A 24,329-nucleotide genomic window follows, 5' to 3' on the forward strand; every position below is an offset into this window, starting at 1 on the left:
TTTAAAAATATATAAAAATTTAAAATTTTTATTATGAGTTTCTAGAAGCGAAAATCCATCAATCAAATAATTAACGGCAATGTCTAAAATATAGATGGACAAATTTATTTTAAATTTAGCTTCATCTGTTAAGAGCTCGTCCACAGATTTTTCGTAGTCAAATAAAAGCTTTTTTCTCCTGGCTCGAATTTCATTTTCAGCTGGAAATTCGAAATTTATATAAAAATTTTGTGCAATTTCATTAAATTTTCATTTGGTGATTGGCCATATTGTCTGTAACTTTCCATTCTTCCTATAGTTTCTGACAACATTTTTACACAATCTGACAATTTTTTTTTTATTTACTGATTATGCCGCCCCGCTTGTGATGCCGCCTGATGCGACCGCCTCGTCGCATCATAGCCCTGGGAATTTGAGCAGCTCCAGGTAATATTAGAAAGCAAGATCGAAGGTAAAAGAGGTACCTGTAACGAGAAAGAAAAAATCTTGGCTAAGAAACGTCAAACATTTTTTTTTCTGACAGCAGTAAAATGTATTTTGAATTATATAAATAGCATAAATTTTTCTATTTGAGTCAATTAATTTATGAGTCAGATTAAATAAAATATTAGAAGAATTTTTTACTAAGCAACAACATTTTTGTTTAATTTATTATTATTTTGTATTTTGACTGCGACGTCCGATGTGGAAGTCGAAACGTTAATAAAATTATTTTTTCAAGTTAAATTGTGGCTTATTTCCCAGTTAGAATAGTTAAATACTATATAAAAATGATGTTAATGTTTATATTACTGAATAGAGAATTATTAACCTTTCAAATGAGCTAGCACTCAACCATTATTCTTATTTAAAAAAAAGTATCGATACGTCATTACGTCCAGATGGATGACATCACTAGTATGATATATATTATGTCAAAAAATCATAATTTAAAAATAAAAAGCGACCTGTTTCGGGATCTTTCCTTAAAATTGCCTGCTTACGAAATAACGAATTTATTCCTTTTTTTGTACCATAATATGCATGTTATTTCGACGTATTGGGACCGTGCAAGTTCGGCAAAGCGACACCTATTTCTACGCTCTGCAACTATATTCGCACTTTTAATTATATTGGCCAATTATATTAGTCCTGGTTACTGGATAATTGTCAAGGCCTAATTGTCCTGTCAAATTAGTTATTAAAATGCAGTACTGCAATCAAAATACAATTAATTAAATTTACCTTTATATAATAATTGCATATCATATCAATATTGTGGAGCAACATATCATTTTTCTTCTTCAATGACAGTAGATATGAAATGTACGTCAATTTGACAATTTCAATTAACAATATGAATTATTTAAGAAAGTTGCAATATTTCTCCGCTATTCGCGCACGATCGTTTCTCAATTCCCTTTCAAGTACTTGCACACCGCGAATAAAAGGTGACCAGCAATAATTCAAAATTCCAAAATGTCGTACTCCAGTGTATATGAGGATAAAAAACAATTCAAAACCATTAAAATTATTTAAATAATTTTAAAACAGTGTAATGTAAAATTGTAGTCAATCAAAATTTGCATCTATTTTTAGGTTTTCTGCATAGCTAAATACGAATATAAATTCTCCTGCGGCTGTTATACAAAACTGCCATTTTCTAAACCCTTTTTGACATTTGAATTTTGATTATACCACTACGTGCACTGTGTTGCTATAATTTCATTTCCGGATTGTATAACATAACAAGATCATTGTATGGCTCCACAAAAACATACCAATTGACAATGAAAAAGCTCACCGGGCTTTTGTTTTATGTGCAATTGAGGAATTGTCTTCTATGTATATAATATCAGTTGATATAGAAATATTTCCCCTCTAATATCTACGGATAGCTTGTTTAAAAACTACCTAAATAAATAATAAATAAAATATATTGCTAGTTATTATAGTAGGGGAGGAAAGTATGCTAAATTTGCAGTTACTCGAGCGTTATGGGGACTGGAGACCTATTGAGTTATGAAAATTAGGTCCTAAAACCAAAAAAAGTTAAGTTAAGTTTTCCATATAAAGTGGGGCACTTTCCATTTTTGAATTTAATTTTCCATTCCAACAATCGTTTTTTCCGATTATAGCGCCATCTATCCATAATTCGAAAAAACTTCTCGAATAAAAGTTACTTATATTTCCAATTCCACGCAAAACGCGGTCCCAACGATTATGACATATAGGGTGTAACGAAAGTGTTACAAATGTAAACTGGATCGAAATTTCAAATAACTTTGGCACCGTTACAAGTTTAAGATGCAATCCACGTGGTAATCCATTGTGGCAAGCTGAAAATTGATCTAAGACTCAATGGTGCAACGCGTATGTTTAGTAAGCTGAGCTTAAGGCACATCTTAAGCTTAAGATATGTTCGTGCAACCAGGCATTAATGTCATATGCCATGTACTATGTGAGGTTATGATAAACTAACAAAAGAGCACATGGTGTTTTACTTTTTTTTTTAATTTCCCAGTGAGATATCCACTGTGTTGATTCTTTTACCAACATATACGACATATTATGACAGAAGCTCGAATATGTCGCATATTAATATTATACACGGATTATACAACATATGACAGAAGCTTGAAACAAATGAGAAGCGTTGAAAAGTCCTATTATATGTATACGCTATGAGCTCGTAGGTAGAGGGGATAATTAAAAATTCGCGAGCGCCAGTAGTGACAAGTTTGTAAGCTTTTACTGGAAATTTGACATAAATGTCAAAGTGATTAATTTAAAACATTGAAATTAAAATCATTAATAGGAAATAATTATAGAATATCGGTAACTAGTACACTAAGCCGGGTGTACGGGCGCATTCTTAGAAATCTCATTGAGATGGAGTATAGGGAACAAGAAGAAGAAGAACAGGCTGGTTTCCGCGCTGGAAGGACTTGCACAGATGTCTTCTGCCTAAAACAATTAATTGAAAAAAAATCAGCAACCAATCAAGAGATCCATCTCATGTTTGTTGACCTCCGTAAAGCATACGACAGCGTTCCTGTGACTAAATTGTGGAAATCACTACAAAAAACTAACATCAGCTACACTCTAGTCAACGCCTTAAAAAATCTATATGAAAATTCTACATCACAAGTAAAAATTGGCAACACACTATCTAAAAAGTTCATAGTTAACAAGGGTCTGCGTCAGGGCTGCTGTATTTCACCAACTTTGTTCAAGATATATGTTGCAAAAGCACTAAACCAGTGGAAATGTAAATGCCACGGTATGGGTATAGACCTCGGAGAGGTTTGTTTATATACCTTACAATTTGCTGATGACCAAGTGATCATAGCTAATGATAAAGACGACCTACAGTATATGGCAAGAAAACTAAAGGAGGAATATGAACAGTGGGGCTTGGAACTTAATGTGGAAAAAACTAAATACCTACCCATAGGAGCTGAGTTATCCAATATCGAACTAGAGGATAATGAACAAATCACATCCTGTAGTGAATACACGTACCTGGGAGTAATATTCGATAGAACGGGAAAAGACGATGAGGAAATAAAGAAAAGGGTAACACAAGCTAGAAGAACAATTGGCTGCCTAAATGGAATACTTTGGAGCTCCGAAATAGGAATACAGCGAAAATACAATATCTATGAAACACTTATTAAAAGCAGCCTACTTTACGGAGCAGAAACTTGGAGAATAACCGAGAACAACAGAAAAAAATTAGAAGCTGTAGAAATGGATGTGTTTAGAAGATCTTTAGGTATATCCCGTAGGGAAAGAGTTCGAAATGAGGAAGTAAGACGACGAATTGGAATAGATGGCTACTTAACAACAGACATTGAGAGGAAACAGTTGATTTGGTATGGTCATGTTCAAAGAATGGAAGACACAAGATTGCCCAAAAAGATCATGCAGTGGGTACCACCAAACCGCAAAAAACGAGGAAGACCCAAAAAGACATGGAAAGAAGGGGTAACCAAAGCAATGAGTGCAAGGGATCTTAGAGATGGCCAATGGGATGATAGAAGGACGTGGAAGTTAGGCATCGGACAACGTCGAAAGACGTTCTAAAACCGTTACATATATATAATAGGAAATAATATTAGTTGGTCAAAGCGGTGGTGCATATTTTTACCTTAAATATACTTATGGTAGGGGAGCCCAAGCAGGGATTTGTGCAGTTACTCGAGCGCGTCAGATTATCATATGGGGAGTTCGTTAAGGGTAGCCCGAAAAAAAATCTATCCTTAAAAAAACTCGAAATTGTCAGATTAGGATCAGTTAAGTTAAGTACATGCAAAAGAGTGTATATTTCAAAAATCTGACGATTTAAGCCGGGCGTAAGGAAATAAGTGAGTCTCGAAAGTTTCACAAGAAAATAGCGAATATTTCGCGAAATGAATGACACATCGAAAAACTAAAAAATATGTGCTCAATATTTTTTAAAAATCTATCAAATGATACCAAACACGACTTCCCATTTGAGAAGGGTGGGGGTAAATTTAATATTTTAAATACGAATCCCGCAATATTTCGCGAAATGAACATCAGATCGAAAAACTGTAAAATACACTTATTCAATATTTTTGAAAAATCTATCGAATGGCATCAAACACGACCCCCACGGAAGTGGGGTGGAGGGTTACTTAAAAATCTTAAATAGGAGCACTCATTTTTTATTGCAGATTTGGATTATTCCTTACGTAAAAATAAGTTACTTTTATTCGAAACATTTTTTCGAATTATGGATAGATGGCGTTATAATCGGAAAAAACGATTGTTGGAAATGGAAAATTAAATTAAAACATGGCAAGCGCCCACTAAAATGGAAAATTTTACTTAACTTTTTTTGGTTTTAGGACCTACTCTTCACAACCCAATAGGTCCCCAAAGCGCTCGAGTGACTGCATATTTAGCATACTTTGCTCCCCTACCATTACGTTTTAAATACTGAATTTAAGTTTTTTTAATATTTCGTAATATGTAATTATAAATTAATCTAAGCGCCATCTACATGATAATTGTGAAAGTATCCGAACTAAGAAATTAATATTTCATTAATAGAACGTTAAAATGATTAGCAAAATCTTTAAAAAATCGATTACAATTTAATTACTTTTTTGCGTTGTAAATATTAAGCGATAATAATTAAATAATAAATTTAAAAATTACCGGTGAAAGTTGCATTAGTAATCCGCTAGGAGCGACACCAGCGAAGCTCAGAGCGTATACGCTGTGAGCTCGTACGTAGAGGGGATATTTACAAATTCGCGAACGCCAGTAGTGACAAGTTTGTAAACGTTTACCGGAAATTTGGCATACATGTCAAAGTGATTAATTTAAAATTAAAATTAAAAACATGAATTATAAACAATATTAGTTGGTCAAACCTGTGGTATATATTTTTACCTTAAATATACTTACTTTTTAAATACTGAAATTAAGTTTTTTTAATGTTCCGTAATATCTAATTATAAATAATCTATTATAATCTTAGCGCCATCTACACGATTATTGTCAAAGTATCCGAAGTAAGAAATTGATATTTTATCAATAGAACGTCAAAATGATTAGAACAATCTTAAAAAAATCGATTACAATTTAATTACTTTTTTGCGTTGTAAATATTAAGCGATAACAATTAAATAATAAATTTAAAAATTACCGGTAAAAGTTGAATTAGTAACCTCTAGGAGCGACACCAGCGAAGCTCAGAGCGTATCCGCTGTGAGCTCGTACGTAGAGGGGATATTTACAAATTCGCGAACGCCAGTAGTGACAAGTCTGTAAACCTTTACCGGAAATTTGACATAAATGTCAAAGTGATTAAAAAATTAAAAACATTAATTATAAAAAATATTAGTTGGTCAAAGCTGTGGTATATATTTTTACCTTAAATATGCTCACGTTTTAAATACTGAATTTAAGTTTTTTTAATGATCTATTAATCTATTAATCCATTAATCTTAGCGCCATCTACACGATGATTGTGAAAGTATCCGAAGTAAGAAATTCATATTTTGTCAATAGAACGTCAAAATGATTAGCAAAATCTTAAAAAAATCCATTACAATTTAATTACTTTTTTGCGTTGTAAATATTAAGCGATAACAATTAAATAATAAATTTAAAAATTACCGGTGAGAGTTGAATAGTAGTTCGCTAGGAGCGACACCAGCGAAGCTCACAGCGTATAATACGTGTGTTACTATCATTTACAATTAACCTCGTAATCACTTGTCACTCCGTGGATGTGATGTTCCGTCATGCCTTGTCGTACCTCGGAGTTATTCAGCCAACAAGAGCAGTGTGTGTCTGTTACACTTGTATATTTCTTTGGGATTTTTACTTTGTAGGTAGTTTTCTTTTGCTGCTTTCTCTGATGTATTTAGCATCTCATTAATATACATAGTTTCTTTTATCTTTTATGGCTTGTTTTTTACTTTTGCATTTTTTCCTTGTATTTCCTTTCAAGTGCCCTGTCTTCTTTGGATTCTTCCTTTTCTAAGATTTCTTCTTTTATTTTTTTCGTTTCTTCTATCAGTAATAAAGTATCTTTAGTTGCTCCTGACATCTTGTAACCAGCTTCTCCATTTATATCCAATTGTTATGTGGTCTATTTGGTTCTTGTATCTCCGTCCCGGTGATTTCCATGTTTTCGTATGTATCCGCTTATGTTTAAGGATACTTCCACCTACTACAAAATCATTTTGTTCGCAAAATTCTTTAATCGACTTCCATTGTTGTTGCTATCTTCTATTACCTCCTTTCCCATCACTTCTTGTTCATGTCCTGTATTACCATTTCCTATTTTAGCATTAACGTCTCCGATTATTATTTTCATATTTTTTCTATATTTATTATTAATTATATTATACGTTGTTTGCAGTTGGTCGTAAAATTCTTTCCTCTCATCTTGGTCGTTTTTATTCGTAGGGGCATATTTATGCATTTATTACTATTATGTTATAGTACATTTCATTCAGTTTCGCCCAAATAATCTTTTCAGACACTGGTTTCCACTCTATTAGAGATTTTCTTCTCATTTGGGCTAGCAGTATTGCAACTCTCCTTTCGTATTTATCATTTACGTTTGTGTTCTCCGAATATATCATTAGTTGTTGGTCTCCTACTCGGGTTGATCCACTGCCATTCCATCTTATTTCGCTTAGTTCAACAATGTCTAATTTGTACTTATCAATCTCTTGGCTTACGTGCTGCAATTTGCCAGAATCGTATAGAATTCTTACATTCCATGTTCCTATCAGAGGCGGATTTGAAGATTTGCCGCCCCTGGGCTATCTACAAATTGCCGCCCCCCCACCCCCCCCCCGGGAACCATGTAGGATTACCTCGGTACCGTGATGGGCTGACGCGACGTTGCGGCTGACGTTGACGGCGAGGCGGCCACGCTAAGCTTGTAATAAGCTCAAATAACATAGGTTGAACTGTCAACATTGAAGTTACGCTTCTTATAGTTGCAGTTATTGTTTTTACCATAAAGTATGATAACTTATGTTCCAACATTTTTATCAACTGGCAAATTATTAAAAAGATCATGAATTAATCGAAAAATTCCTGTTGGATTTAATCAATAGATTTAAGAAGATGTATTTAGGAATTTCAATACAATTACTTGCCTAGGATAATACTCTAGGCGTACTTAGATTTAGAATTAAGGTCATCTAAAATTTATTATTTTGTAATTTGCACGTATTAAATTAAAAATTAAAATACTAAAAAGGAAACGGGAGAAAATGAAATTCTGGACGATAATTAATTGAGTTGTAATTCTTTTAGGGCCGGTTGTTCGAACGACAATCAAGAAGTTGATTATAATTAAGTCCCCTTAACAACCATCAAATAACAAAATCCGTTGATTGTAATCAATTATATTAATTATCATTTTGATAATTAACATAATTGCTTGACTAATTAATTATTAATTAACATAACCATTATTAACATAATTGACTAATTAATCAATTAATCTCATAATTGTTATCAATTATGTTTTCAGCAACCCAGTAAAAGTTGACATTGTCAGTTATATAAATATTTGATAATAATCAGTTGATTCCATTTTTGATTAGCGTTCGAACAACCGGCCCATAGTGTATTAAATAAAACTCACATTCATTACAAGGTCATACATCAAAAAGTCAGCCTAACAAATAAAAGAGACGTGTTTTCCTAATTTTCCTACCAAATACGTCATTCAGAAAGCTGCCTATTTGCTAAGCATTAAATCGTATCAAAAAAACAAATATTCATTTCAAATAGTATACAAAAGAGATACATATATTCCTACCAGATACGACCTAACCGATTACTGTAACAATTTCCCCTAAACATCACATTATAAAAGTAACTCCTTATTTTGCACAACGTTGCATGGACGAAGTTCACATGAAACAATTTACTTCAAAACTTTTTCCTTCTTGACTGATTAGCTGCAAACAAATCGATGATGTCATCATAATTTATTTTTTTTGTCATATCGGATTCGATTGACAAAACTGCCGACCAATTCAAACGATCATGTGACATTGTTGACCTCAAGTAGTTCTTTATCCTACGGAGTACGGAAAAAGATCTTTCAGCCGAGCAGTTAGATGCTGGCATTGTAGAAAATATCCTTAGGGCAATGTCAACGTATGGATACAAATCTTGCAGATCGTTATCATAAAGGAGCTCGCAAAAGTGGGGAGTGTCTTTGGGCGATCTTCTTTGTCGATGGTTTTAATGAATCCAAAGAAATGTAGACATTCATTGCCGAATTCTTCCGCATCTGGCAAATCATTAGGATATTCTTTGCTCAACCTCGCTGCATTATCTTTTATGTCATTACTGTTCATAGTTGCTCCACTGATTAAAAAATCAAATCTTGCGCTAAGCAAACTGTACACTTCCTTTCTTCTGGTCAATTCGGATATGAGCCTGTCAACGATGACGAGATAAGTGTTGGTTTTAAATGCAATTCCACCACTGAGCTCAGTTTCATTATCTCTGGTTTCGCCCGCTAAAAGCTTTCGTTTCTTTTTTTCTTCTGGTCTGGTCTTCGTACTCAGCAATACCAGCCTTCTCAAGGGCTCCATTTTCATAGATTTCAAACTCATCTCGAATACTGTTAACATATTCTATTAATGACTCATAGAGTTTTGCGACAGTTGATAGGTCGACGTATGTTGAATGTAGCTTTTTACTTGTCAGGTTGAACCTAGATAACAAGTCTCCCCACAAAATAGAGAGAATCGCTGTTTCTAGTTGTATTTGCTGAAGGTATCCAGAAGCTTCACATCTTGTTTTAGGTTTCTCATTCTCATCATTTGATATGACGGTGAGTGCCTCAATTACTTCATTCCAGTATCTGTTACTTCATTCCAACGAGTGTCTGATAATTTCTTTAAACTAACATTCTCTTTTTTCACCAATAATTCTTTCAATATTTCCCATCGCTTGGTAGAGCTTGTGAAAAAAACGTAAAGGTTTTGAAGAAGTAAGAAGAAATTAGTACTTTCTGTACAACAGCTGGCAGCGTTGTCTCCAACTAAATTAAGAGAGTGTGCAGAGCATGGAGTATACATGGCAGAAGGGCTAACCTCACGAATCCTGGCTTGTAAGCCAGTATACATACCGGACATATTCGATGCATTATCGAATGACTGACCCCTACAGTTTTCAATATCAATTTCATTTTCGGCCAGAACTTTAATAACTGCATCAAACAGAGCTTCTGATCTGTGGCCAACTGATGGAAGAAAACAAAGAAATCTTTCAACGGACTTTCCGTTAGGTAACACATACCGAAGGACTATTGCGAGTTGGTCTGTATGCGTAATATCTGGGCTAGAATCTACAATAATAGAAAAATATTTCGCTACTTTAACTTCTTCTACTATTTCTTTCACGACTTTATGGGCCATTAGTTTTACAAACTCTTCATAAGTAGTCGAGGATAAATATGAAGTATGACCCTGTCCGGGATTTCCATATTTAGCGATGTGCTCAGCTATGAATGGGTCAAATTCGGCAATCAATTCTAGACAAAAGATGAAATTGCCACTGTTTGACAATGACCCGAATTTCTCATCGTGCCCTCTTAAAGGAAGACCTGCAGCTGCTAGGGATTTAACTACTGCAACCACTCTCTTCAGTACATTGCGCCAGTAGTTTTGCTCGTCTTCAATTTGACTGGTGAGCAGTGATTGTATTCCCTTTGATGACATCCTGGTTTTCATTGCCAATACACATGTTTTGTGGTCAGAGGAATTTTCATGCGATTTCAAAATGTCATTGCCATGCTTCCAGTCATCACAACCTTCTTTCGCAAGTTTTGTTGTGCCACCAAATAATTGGCAGGGAACACAATACAATTTGCCACTGCTCTCGGAATACATCAAGTAGGATCTTTTCATCTCTTTGCCGTTTATCAGCTTTGTTTTCAGAAGGGACTTAGATAAATATCGATTTTGCCCTCCAATTAATCTTTTTGACCGTGATAAATCCATTTCATATATGTTTTGGTTGATTCCTCTCGTAACCACATATACACGAGTACGGTCATTTATCTCCCACAAAGCTGGGTCATCCACAATTTTAACATCCAAAGGATACGGTATCACCTTATCTTCATTTGAAGACCGTGATGAGGATGGACGCTCTGGTTCCTTAATCGATGCTTCAGCGTCATTAAGAGCATCATCACCTTCTTTTACGTGAGTCTGACCATAATTAGGCCTACCACTACCGCACGGAGTGACATTGTCGTCGGTAGGAGTACATTTTAAGTTTTCATCTTGAGAGTTGCTTTTCTTAAAAAAATTTGATATCTTTGCGGTTTTTTCTACTACTTCTCTTTGTTTTTCCAGTTTTTTCTGAGCTTCTTTTCGGTAGCCAGAACCACTCAATCGTTTCCGCCCATCACTCATCGTTAATATTTTCTGAAAATAAAATATTTCTGTAGTATAAAGTATTTCTGTAGTAGAAAAAGTATAAATAGTTTAGGATGTTATGTCTACAAAAATAATTGATTAATTACATAACACAAAACTAAGAACTTCAATTTTAACTGTTAAAAACAAATGTAAAGAAAAAATGGAAACTATTCTGAAGGACTACTTTAAGCACTATGTAGTAACGTATGTTTTACAAGGTCTATTAATTATCCAAGAGCGGGACTCTACTGTAGGCCTACTGCCTGGGTTTTATAAAGGTTTTATACGAGCACGGTTGTTACTGGATCACGTACAGTTCGCCCAAAGTATCTGTGCACTTGACTGTAACAGCTGTAATAACATTAGTTAAATGGAGAGTGGGCTCTTTTCTAAAAACATTAGTTATTGGTTCCTTCTGCTGTCATCACAACACGACCTTAAAGTTTTAGGCAGCCGATGAAAAACATGTCTACTGAGGACGATAGAGAGAAAAAACTGTTTATTTCCATTATTATTTGGTTTACACAGTTCTGTGTTGTTGTATGGAAATATTTTGAATGTTTTTTGAATGGCTAGTCATGTGCACAGATACTTTGGGCGAACTGTAATATATGAGCAAAAAAATCTTTTCATATAAATAAATTACTGTATAAATAAAAGACTTTACAAAAAAATATTTATACAAGTGGCCTGAAAATATGTGGTTAGGGTTAGAAGTTAAGCAGTTAGGACGACTTGATAAATTTCCCTTATAAGCTAATCAGAATAACGGGATAGCGCTTTTTGGTGTTTAAATCAAAAATGAAATAAAATGATTGTATACTAAACTCTTTGACTTACCTGTCTTATCTTCAATTAAAAGTATTTCAGAAAACAATACACTCATAAACTGTCACACATAACCTATAAAGTCAGAGTAAACCACCAACACAAACTGAACAACTGAACTGACTGATATCGGAAGCGCGGAGCGGCGGCGCGTGGCGTACGGTGGTTGCCAACCACTGTAGGGGGGGGGGGGCAGTGATAGTAAGGGAGGGGAGCGGCGACCTAGCCTGACGGCGCCGACGGGCGCGGTAAATTCTAATTTACAAATTGTTATTTTACAAATTATTACAAGTATTTTTTCACATATTTTTAACTTTTTGAATAATTTTTTTTTTATTTTTATCTAATTTTGCCGCCCCCTGAAATCTGCCGCCCTGGGCTATAGCCCATTCAGCCCTTATGTAAATCCAGCCCTGGTTCCTATGAATATGTCCTCTCTTGTGTATATTTCGGGTTTATGTTTCGTTCTTGCTCTTTTTCTATTTTCAACCTTGCTCAATTCCTTTTTCTGTGCTATGTCTGTCCACGAGATCAATGAATACTTCATTTATTGCAGATTAGAAAATTATAAATAAAATGTAGGATCCCCGTCACAGCCGAACTTAAATGAAGGGTATGATATTGCAAGATTTGTGAAAAGTCAAAGACTGTCATGGCTGGGATATGTCCAGAGATAAGAAGGATGCCGATAGGAAGACGGAAAAAAAGGAAGGCCCAGAACGAGATGTTGGTTGAAGTAGAAGACGACTTGAAAAACTACGAATGTAAGACAATGAATGGATGAGAAGGGCCTAATGGAGGTCTAAATGGTTGGACACAGCCAGACAGGCAAAGACTCATCCAGGGTTATGATGTCAAAAGAAGATGAATAATTAAAATGTACATACACCACTTAATTTTCACCCTTTTATCACCAACTCCTATTTTGTACTACGTAATTTAATTTAATCATTTTTAACCGTGTTCGATAACTGACCCGTGGATAGCCCGGTGATAACTAACAAGTTATCTCCACCAGGCGTCTACCGGTGTCACTTCTTAACAGCAATAGTATATTTGTTTATGTATCGAGCATAGTGAGAAAGCTGGAGGCATTCGAAATGTGGGTGTATCGACGTATCCTCAAAATATCCTGGACGACTCACGCCACCAACGTAGAGGTACTGCGCCGAATGGGAAATTAAAAAGAAACCTCTTTCACAATTAAGAAACGGAAACTTAAATACCTCAGTCATATTATGAGACATGATAAATATCATATACTCCAACTGATAATACAGGGTAAAATAGAAAGCAAACGTGGACCCGGAAGAAGAAGATACTTATGGCTTCAAAACTTACACCAATGGTTGGACTAACGTCGATCGAGTTATTCAGAAACGCCGCAAATAAAATTAAAATTTCTATGATGATAGCCAACGTCCGCAACAGACAAGGCACATGAAGAAGAAGATCGAGCATAACGTAGTGTGACCAACTCCAATTCAGTCCAATGCGGGACAAGGCTTAAAAAAATACCTGAAATCCGGGACTTTTCAATGAAAATCGGGCCATTTTTTAATATGTATGTAGAAACTTAATACAGTAGACTCGCGATTATCCGAGGAAATTGGGACCGTGACTACCTCGGATACAGAAAAACTCGGTTAACACTGAGATTGGTTTACTGATAGAAAAACACGTAAACAACCATAACTCTGGATATTTTAATGACAAAACTAATACAGTACCTACTGGCTATAAAAGATAAAAACATCTATCTTATCAATTATCAATATTACTGTTTTAAAAGTCTTTGATCGATTTTTGCGTAAGCTTCATTCCTCTTTTTGAGGCGGCGATGTTGCGCCAAGGTTGAAAGTTGTAACTGACCAGTTATGACTTTTGCCTCGGATAACCTAGACTCGGATAATCGCGAGTCTACTGTATCATCGTTTTATTGATTATTTAACATTTTTATGTTGACAATGATGTTTTTATGGGATTAAGCCACAATTGGTTGTAATGATAATTATTACATTTTTGTTATTTTTTGATGTTTCAACTTCCAATCGGGAAATCGTTCTCAAAAAAAGAAAAATTAGAAAATCAGCTGATGTTGGATTTCTATGTAAATATAAATTTAGGTGAATATAGAAATGTAATTTATTATCATTACAACCAATTGTGGCTTAATCCCATCAAAAATATAATTGTCAAACATGCCACAAGAAAACAGCTTCAGAACATCATTATGCTGATTACTTCTTACTATCATATTTGTCGAACGATTGAATTTACTTAAAAATGAGAAGGAAACCTTTAAAAATCAATCCATTAATATTTTAAATTGACCCCAACGAAGAAAATATATTCATTGTTTACATTGCTTGTTTCTTAAAATATACAATTTGTCTTGCAATGAAATTTGCTTTATAACAATGACGGTGACCCACCATGAATTTTTTCGTCCCACCAATTCAGTTTCATGCGAATTCTTAGAAGAATAGCGTATTCAAAATTTCAAAATAGAATTTTACCAAGACGTTGAAAATTCGGATGGCCCGGAAGCCTTGTCCGGGACGCCGGGACACGACTTCGTAATTCGGGCCATGTCCCGGGATTTTTCAGGCTAGTTGGTCACACTAAATAAGTGACGTTTACAATTGTCATTTTACCTTTTCAGTGTAATTCTCATTGTTGGGTCATAATTATTTATTTCCTATTTTATCAATTAATAAGAAAATTATTTATATTCTGATCAAAGAAACATACAAATAGAGCAGGCTGTATCGTCTGCCTCGTTAGGTAAAATATTCCGATTCGATTTTTTTGCACAAACTTACTCAAAAAGAGGTCCTTATAACAAATCCACAGGGTGCCGGGAGGTGCCGGGGTCGGAAAATTGTTTAAGCAATTTTTTTAACCAATTCAAAAAGGAATTTTTTCACTTCGGACATTTTTTTTTATTTTTTGGGTCATTATGAGCAAAAAAGGTCTCTTGTGATTTTTCTCTAAAATTGACAGTTGTCAATTGTTATGTCAATTGTCAGTGTCAAAGAATCGAAAAAAAATTGTCCGAAGTGAAAAAATTTTTTGAATTTGTTAAAAACATTGTTTAAACAATTTTCCGACCGGGGCACCTCCCGGCATCCTGTGGATTTGTTATAAGGACCTCTTTTTGAATAAGTTTGTGCCAAAAATTCGAATTGGAATAATTTACCTGACGGGGGCGACGATACAGCCTGTTCTAAAAGGGGAGAATGTGTTTATCCCGCGTACACCGATGTTTCCAACAGACTTACCATTTGATTTTAAGCGTCGACAATTTCTCGTGCCATTGGCTTTATAATATACCTAATATTTTTTTTGTTTTCTGTTAAATTTTCTCTATTAAACTTTGACACATTATTTATTTCTAAGGCGGTACGAAGTTCGCGGGGTCAGCTAGTTAAAAATAAAACTAAATGTACCTACATATAGAATTTTTGCTTATCCTAGATTTGAAACTACCCTTAGAATAAAGATGTTAACGTTAAAATTTTGTACTTTACCTGTCACGAAAGGACTGAATCAATGTCTCGTAGTAATCATTGAACGGAGTGGTGGCGTATGTTTTTAAGAAATAAGCGAATTTAGCACAAGCTGCTAAAACAACTCCACGTTCATCGTCTAACTCTCTACGTCTTACTTCTATATTTTCTATTATTTGATGTTTACTTTTTTTCAATTCCACTTCATCGGATATATTACTTTTATCAATTTCTCGTTTTTCTACAGTTTTTGTCAGATAATACACACGCATGTGATCTTTAAAGTCACACTTGCATACACAACAAGTTGATGTTCCGTTCATCGTCCCACAATGTGCCTCTGTACCAATAACTTCTTCAGGAACTTGTTTTAAGCAGGACGGATCGTGACATTGTTTATAACGATAATAATGAAATCCGCGTACCTAAATCAAGGAAAACAGTTAATTTTTATTCTTTGAAAATAGATTTAGAGTCAAAGTGTTGAGTTGGTGTAGTTATTGATAGAAATTTTAAAGAATGAGGTAGAAGTTGTAAGGATAATTAAGTTTTGCCACTATAAATGAGATGATAACTTTGGATGGTGAAATATCTAGCTTCGGTATTTACACAGTAATGGAAAAATATATGAAGATCTATCTATCTATATATTGCCCTTCATTTGTCCAAAGTTGAACGTTGGTCTTCTCCCTTTTATTTTTCCACTGTTTCGGTTCAGTGCTAATGCTGTCCATTTGGTTCCTGCGTATTTTTTGGGTCATCCGACCATCTCATCTGTGGTCTGCCCTTTCCTCTTTGGTAGTCCCAAGGTCTCCAGTGAGTTATCGCTTCATTCCATCTCCGTCTCTTTGTCTGCTGTTGTGTTCTGCAAATTTCCATTTGAGAGTAGCTGCATTTTTGTTTATTTTTCACTTTGGTTTTATTTCTGATCCATGTATTTTTCTTTCTATCGCTTAGCTTGATACCCAGCATCTCCCTTTACATTGCCCTTTAAGTCTTGCCAACTTTTCCATATTTTCCTTTGTGAAGGTCCATGTCTGTGCTATATGTAAGTACTGGTAAAACGGCAGTTGTCTATTGATGTTAATTCTTTTGTTGTGTCATAAGTTTTTTGAATAATTCTTCTAGTGCTTGTGTAAATAATTTTGGGGATATTGTATCCCCTTGCCTAATTCCTCTATTTATTTGTATTGGTTTGGTGTTTTGGTGTGGATGTTTTACTGTGATTGTTGCTTTTTCGTAGATGTTTTTCAACATTTCTGTCTATCGATAGTCGATCCTTCCATTTATTAGCGAGGATTGTATGGCCCAGTATTCAATACTGTCAAAGGCCTTTTCAAAATCCACAAATGCAACATATAGGGGTATTATGTACTCACTAGCGCGTTCAATGAGTATTTTCATTGTTAGCAAGTGGTCTGTTGGGCTGTATCCCTTTCTGAATCCAGGTTGATCTCGACATTGGTATCCGTGTGTTAATCTGTTTGTTATAATTTTTGTAAGCAGTTTATACATGGTGTTCAGTAGTGTTATTGGTCTATAATTGTTCAGATCACACTACTTGTCTCCCTATTTAAAAAGTAACACTGTTATTGTGTGCTTTATTCTAGTTTTTTGGTATTCTTTTCTCTTGATGTATTTTGTTCAACAGTATCTGTATGGTCTTTCTAACTAAGTTTCGTCCGTTTTCCTCCGTATTTACACAGTAATGGAAAAATATATGAAGATGTAATCAGTAAATATAAATCGAACTGGATGAAATCAATTTATTAAGGTTTTTTATTTTGATCTAGATTTCCGAAGTGGAAATCGAAACTTCAAATAAACTTAATTTTAAAATAAAATTGTGGCTGGTTCTCAACAAAATAGTAAATTCGATGAAATGGAAGAAGGTGACAGGTGTGACAAAAGACACTAATGAAACTGAATTGCGAATTCTACGAAATCAGCATGAGAACAGCTATCATGAACGGCACTAAATGTTATACAGGTAAAAAAAATTGAGAAAAAACAATCGAAAGCTTAGGTAAGACTCGTGTTAAAGTCGACTTCATAATAACCTAATATAAAAACCTAATATAATTCAATTGTTACTTGAAGAAGTTGAGGAGGATCACCTAGATATGAACTTTCATAAAGTTTCTTCTTTTTCTTCAGATGCAAATCCACAAATGGATGTTAGCGATCACATTTTCTATTAGCTCTGTTTCTTGCAATATGTACCAGAGATTGTATGTCGTTAATCCCTGTCCATTGCCTTATTTTTCGGAGTCAGGACGTTTTCTTGCGTCCCATTCCGCTCTTGCCTTTTAAATTTTACCCTCGATTATAAGTTGGAGGAATTGGTATTTTTCATTTCGCATGATGACACGCACGATGGCCTAGACACGCTGTTTTCCTTTTCTTGGTGGTTTCGAAAAGTTGGCGTTCTTGGTTGATTCTTTTAAGGACATCTACATTTGTGATTTTCGCCGTCCATGGTATTTTTAGGATAAGGCGATAAAGCCACATTTCGAAAGCTTCTAATCTGTTTATATCCCACGTTTTGAGTGTCCAGCTCCCTACACCACATAGCTGCAGTGACCATACGTAGCACTTAGTAAACCTTAGTCTCAGTTGAAGATCAAACAGTGAACAGGTCAGTACCTTCCTGAATTTTACAAAAGTCGAGCTTTCTCAATATGAGATTTTACTTACCTGTCCGATGCCGTCTTCAAAAAGCCAAGTTCCCAGGTTTTTAAAGTTGCTCACTCTTTCAATGGACTTAGTATTCAGTGTTATGGTGGAGTTTTCAAGTGCATCGAAGTTTCTGGAAATGATCATGAATTTGGTCTTTTTGGTATTAATCTCTAATCCCATCCGCTTACTGTATTCTCCGATTATAGTGACAAATTGTTGAAGATCGACTACGTTGTCACAAATTAAGACACCATCATCAGCATATCGTATGTTGTTGATCAATACTCCATTCACTTTGATTCCCATCTCGGCATCTTCCGAAGACTCTTCAAATATGGTTCCGAACAAATGTTAAATGAAGGAGGGGAAAGCACATATCCCTGTCGAACACCTCTTTTTATATGTATGGATTTGGATATAGAATTGTCTACGAATTGTCTTCGATACGACTCGTATCGAGTGTCTGTAATCCCACTGCTGTACATGTTTTCAATGCATCTTATATCTTTTTGGTATATATCAAGTTTCTTGAGGATCTGCATTAACTTGTGGTGTTGGACACGATCAAACGTAATGTAATTTTCGTAATCTAAAAATCATATGAACACGTCCTTTCTCTGATCGTAACAATTTTGGACAATCACCTGTGTTGCTACTATTGCTTCTCTTGTTCTTAAACCTTGCCTAAACCAGAACTGAGAATCACTGATGTCCTATTCACATTTTTTGTATAACCTTTGATTTTGATGTATTTTTTAACAATACCTTTAAAGTGAGACTCATCGGGCTAATGAGTCTGTGGTCCTCACATATTTTTGGATTGACTTTCTTGGGTAAGGGAATAAAGGTGGAGCGTAACCACTGTTGAGAATAGCAACCAGTTTCATAAATAAAATTAAATATTTATGTTGTGCTGAAATTCCCCTTTCACCCAGTAATTTAAGTATTTCTGAAGGGATTTCATCTAGTCCAGGTGCCGTATTGTTTTTTGAATTTAATATTGCATTTTTTATCTCCTCTTTAGTGATTGAAGGGCCAGTCAGCTGGTCGTCTGTATAAACTTCACTCATGGGTCTCTCGTCATGGAAGATCTCCTAGATATAGTTTTCCCATACCAATTTTCTCCTTTTCACCGAGCACTATATGGTTATCCTGATTAACTGTGGCAGTTGGTCTTCGTTGTCTATATATTCCAGCAGTTTTTTTGCTTCTTGTTCTTTGGTTTGTACCATAAGTTGTTTTTCATGATGTCTGTTAATGCACTTATAATCGTATTCCATGTTGGTGTTAGATCTTCGGCAATGTTTGTCGTCAATATTTGAATTTGTGTGTTTATTTCATTGCTTATTTTCCCTTGTATCATTGGGTCTTTCAGTTTATCCAATGCTATCTGTTGTTGAGTTTCAGGCTTGTTCTTGCATGAAAGAGCGATATTTATGACGGCTAATGGTACATTGTGAGAAGGCACATCTGCACAAGAATATGTGCAAGCTCTTTTGACAGTTGTGCTGAATATATCGTTGATGAGAATGAAGTCTATCTGATTGAAGGCATTCCCTGAATGCCTTCTTCTATCTGATTTCTTATTATGTTCTGAGCTCTATCGACTGGAGATTTCCAAGTATTAAGGTGACTGGGGTGGAGTTGGAACCATGTGTTGGTGACTCTCATGTTTTCTTCCTGACAAAATTCTATAAGTCGGTTGCCCCTTTCGTTCCTTGTGCCAAGACCATAAGGTCCAACTACGTCTTCAAAGCTCCCCTTCCCTATTTTGGAATTAAAATCTCCTATAATTATGTTGACATCATGTTTCTTTATCAATTTCAGCAATTCTTTGATTTCACTATAAAGTTTTCCACCTCTTCATCTGCAGTTGGTGCATAAACCTTTATGATGTTGATTATAGTTTGAAGAAGGAACTTTATATTTTTGGAAATATTTATGTGAACTTTATATTTTTGGAGAAATATGCGAAAGAAGCGAATTTTATATTAGTCGGGGCTGATTATCGGAGAATAGGCCATTTTTGGGAAAAGTTATTTACCAGCAATTTTATTGCTGGAATCGAATCTTGTGATTGTATATATTAATAATATAGGTATGCAAAGTCCGCAGATAGTGTGCTACTTTTTGTATAAACAAAATGGCGCCCGAAAATCATGTTTTTTTCAATTTTTGCTCTATAACTCCAAATATTTTAATTTTACACCAAAAACACTCAAATAAAAATTCACCGCAATTAAATTCTGCATAGAGACGTGTTTTTTCCGATTTACTTCGACAAAAACTTTCCCCGGAAAAAGCGGGTTTTTCCAACAAAATCTTTAATTTTCAACTAAACTTTTAGATAAGTAATTGCTAGTCAATAATTAAATAACTTGGTAATATAATAGCCCTTTTTGTATAGATTATAATTCCAGAAGCCGATGGAAATTGAATGAAAAGTTTAGCAACAATTGAATTGTTAATTAGAAATTTACGGTCGCTATAATAACGACAATAATTATGATGCATAAGAATAATTATGATTTTTTCATAAAAAGATACTATACCTATCTAATGTACTTTACAGAATTGAAAATGGACTATTTAAGCGGCCTCAGGAATATTTTAAAATTATAAAGAATTTTTTGCCTTATAAACAAATAGAATATCTCGGGAAATATTAAACTAAATTAAATTGTAAAAACGGTATTCGAAAAAGAGTGGCAGGACGCTTCTTTTAAAAGAAAAAACTTTTAACTATGATCCTGAGATCCTGAGATAAAACCGGTCAAAGTTGATCAGAATTTACGGCAAAGATATAAAAAATAGGATCATAATTTTCAAACCATCACCTTTTTATTTTTGTCCTCTTTCTCCACACCAATTTTCATATCCTTAAAATACTCATAACATATATTATTATAATAAAAACTATCGATAATACGTGTGAAAATTGCCAAAAATAGCAAAATTCCAATCAAAAATTAGGTTGGAGAAAATGTAACCTTCAAAGTTCAAAATCAGTACACGTTAAAAAAATGCATTTTCTCGGCTTCCCATGGAGCAATTTCCTTCATTCTTTTTTTGTTCCCAAGTAACTCGAGTAGAGCCATCGAACTAACGCATTATTAAATGTCAGACTTGTTTTTGTTTTGTTATAATAAATTAATTTATTTATTATAACACAAAATTTTAATTTGTTTAAATAAAAAATGTTTAAACAATTATACAGCTTTCAAATGAGAATATTTAAGTTTTTAACTGTAAAAGGTACACTTGTAGTAAGTTTATCTAAAAAAAAGCCTACAACTGGAAAAAATATGTAGTTTTCTGTTCTTATAAATAAATTAATCTATTATAACAAAACAAAAGCAAGTTTGACATTTAATAATGAGTTAGTTCGATGGCTCTACTCGAGTTATTAGGGAACAAAAAAAGAATGAAGGAAATTGTTCCATGGGAAGCCGAGAAAATGCATTTTTTAACGTATACCGATTTTGAACTTTGATGGTTACATTTTCTCCAACCTAATTTTTGATCGGAATTTTGCTATTTTTGGCAATTTTCACACGTATTATCGATAGTTTTTATTATAATAATATATGTTATGAGTATTTTAAAGATATGAAAATTGGTGTGGAGAAAGAGGACAAAAATAAACAGGTGATGGTTTAAAAATTATGATCGTATTGTTTATATCTTTGCCGTAAATTCCGGTCAAATTTCACCGGTTGTATCTCAGGAACCACTCGTCGTAATTAAACGTTTTTTCTTTTAAAAGAAGCGTCCTGCCGCTTTGTTTCGAATACCGTTTTCACTATTTAATTTAGTTTAATATTTCTCGAGATATTCTATTTGTTTATAAGCCAAAAAATTGTTTATAATTTTAAAATATTCCTGAGGCCGCTTAGATAGTCCAATTTCAATTCTGTAAAGTACATTAGATAGGTATAGTGCCTTTTTATGAAAAAATCATAGTTATTCTTATGCATCATAATTATTGTCGTTATTATAGCGACCGTAAATTTTTAATTAACAATTCAATTATTGCTAAACTGTTCATTCAATTTTCATCGGCTTCTGGAATTATAATCTATACAAAAAGGGCTTGTACATTACTAAGTTATTTAATTATTGATTAACAATTACTTATCTAAAATTTTAGTTGAAAATTAAAGATTTTGTTGGAAAAACCCGCTTTTTCCGGGGAAAGTTTTCGTCGAAGTGAATCGGGAAAAACACGTCTCTATGCAGAATTTAATTGCGGTGAATTTTTATTTGAGTGTTTTTGGTGTAAAGTTAAAATTTTTGGAGTTATAGAGCGAAAATTGAAAAAAAAAACACGATTTTCGGGCGCCATTTTGTTTATAAAAAAGTAACACACTATCTGCGGACTTTGAATACCTATATTATTAATACACACAATAATAAGATTCGATTCCAGCAATAAAATTGCTGGTAAATAACTTTTCCTTGTATTTTGCTAATTAGCCCAGAGTATATAGAGATATAGCAACCAACGCACAAAAATAAACAAAATATTTATAACAAATTCTGAAGAATGGGTACACAATATCATCAAACTGAATTCCTCACGTTAACAAAGATTGCACAGAAGTCGAAACTGACCCCGATCGGAGAAAGGAAAAATGAAATTCTGCAAATTAAATTAAAATTAACCACGAAAAAAGATAAATTAACATAAAATTGAATGATATATACTTACAATATTATTAGATTTATAACATTTATTACAAAATGTAACAGGTTGGCTTAAAGTAGTAGTTTCCAACTCAATAACTGGTAAGTAAAGCTCGTTTTTCAATTCTTCTAATGATTTATTAGCATTCAATACTTGCTCGTGGCTGTAAAGTGTAAAATTGTAGTTAAAACTATCTTTAATTAATAATTATTTATTATTCAAAATACTATAGTGGAAGTCACATTCAGATGGCAGTGTACGGATATAGGAGCCCACGTACTGAATCGGCATAGAGCGGTCGGCTCGGAACTGTACGATCGGCAAAGTGTACCCGCGCACTGACTCGGTGTCCTCGGTATCGGCAGTTTCGCAGCACGGCGACGACAGTTTCGTGTCAGCAGCAGTGTGATATAGACTTCAGTCATTTTAAAAATGAGTTCTAATAGTTCATCAGATTCTGAAGATGTTATGATTGCCTTAGCGTGCAATGAATTACAAAAACGAAATCCAATTCGGCAAAATTTAGGTCCAATGCTTTTTAAATGCATCCATTTTTCTGAGAAAACTAATAAGAATTTTTGAAAAAATTAAACGCAGAATGAAAGATCGCATTATTACCGAGGGCCGAAAGTCTCTAACAACTTTTATAACGTTTATTTAAATAAGTTACAGAGATGAAAACGAAGAGAAAATTTAGTATGATTTTTAATTTCAATATATTATTACACATTTTTGTCATCAGTATTTCAAAAGCTTTTAAATGAGGTGTCACATGATGTATTTTCCTATTTAAAAAAATGAAAGTTATGACTGTCACCTGAAGAAGAATCGCGTAAAGTTCGAAACATTGATGCTATAATATACTACAAAAGGTTCACGAATATAATTATACCCTATTTTAGAATAAAAAAGAATTTATATTACTTTTATCGCATACTTTTCATTGCGTTTCATATTTCCTATTTATCAGTCACAGTCATAATGTTACCATATAGCACTTTTGTACCGAATACCAAACAATAAAAGATTGTTCCTTGAGTTTAAACAAACGGTTCTATACAGAAAAATGTCTGGGAGCAATAATTAAACTGTTGTTCATTTATCTACTGAATACTCTGTGTGAAATAATTCTTAAAAGAATGAATAGAAATAAAATATTCTATTCTATTTAGTTAGCAGGTACATTGTGTTTTTATACTTATGAAAGAAATGGCGTTGAAATCAAAACAACATAAGCACAGTACATACGTATCAAGATTTATATGATGCAGTTAATAAAGCATAGGAATTTGCGTTTCTTAAAAATTATAGACGTGTACCTTGCAATGCATAAAATACTACTAAAACAACACAACGGCATAGGACCATTCGGCGGGTTTTGCCTCTGCTATCATTCTCCGCCGAAGCGATCTGACCGTTCCGAGTTCCGCGTCGAACGTTCTTAAGCGGTGCGCGTTGGCTCATTTATTTCCATGTACAGTAGAGCGTCGATTATCCGAACTAATTGGGGGACATAGGTGTTCGGAAAACCGATTTGTTCGGATAATCGAACTACAATATATTGACACATATTTATAGTCATACATATTTATCCACAAGTGAATAAAAGCCATATTTATATATGTACCTACATATTTATTTATATCTTGATAATGGCAACTAGCAACTAAACAAAAAAGTGCAGTCTTT

The 24,329-nt window shown here is 34.0% G+C and overlaps 1 protein-coding gene across 1 annotated transcript in view; it reads right to left on the reverse strand.

Annotated features, from left to right (window-relative positions):
- The window catches only part of LOC126886296 (uncharacterized), a 106,235-nt gene that overhangs the window by 25,548 nt on the left and 56,358 nt on the right, over positions 1-24,329 (reverse strand). Inside the window, exons 5-7 of the mRNA XM_050653168.1 lie at positions 22,665-22,803; positions 15,433-15,699; positions 10,551-10,940 (exon numbers count right to left, since the gene is read on the reverse strand). Coding sequence (XP_050509125.1) covers positions 10,551-10,940; positions 15,433-15,699; positions 22,665-22,803 — 796 coding nt within the window. The remainder of the gene's footprint in view (positions 1-10,550; positions 10,941-15,432; positions 15,700-22,664; positions 22,804-24,329) is intronic.

This window comes from Diabrotica virgifera, chromosome 6, assembly GCF_917563875.1.
Source record: "Diabrotica virgifera virgifera chromosome 6, PGI_DIABVI_V3a".
NCBI lineage: Eukaryota > Metazoa > Arthropoda > Insecta > Coleoptera > Chrysomelidae > Diabrotica > Diabrotica virgifera.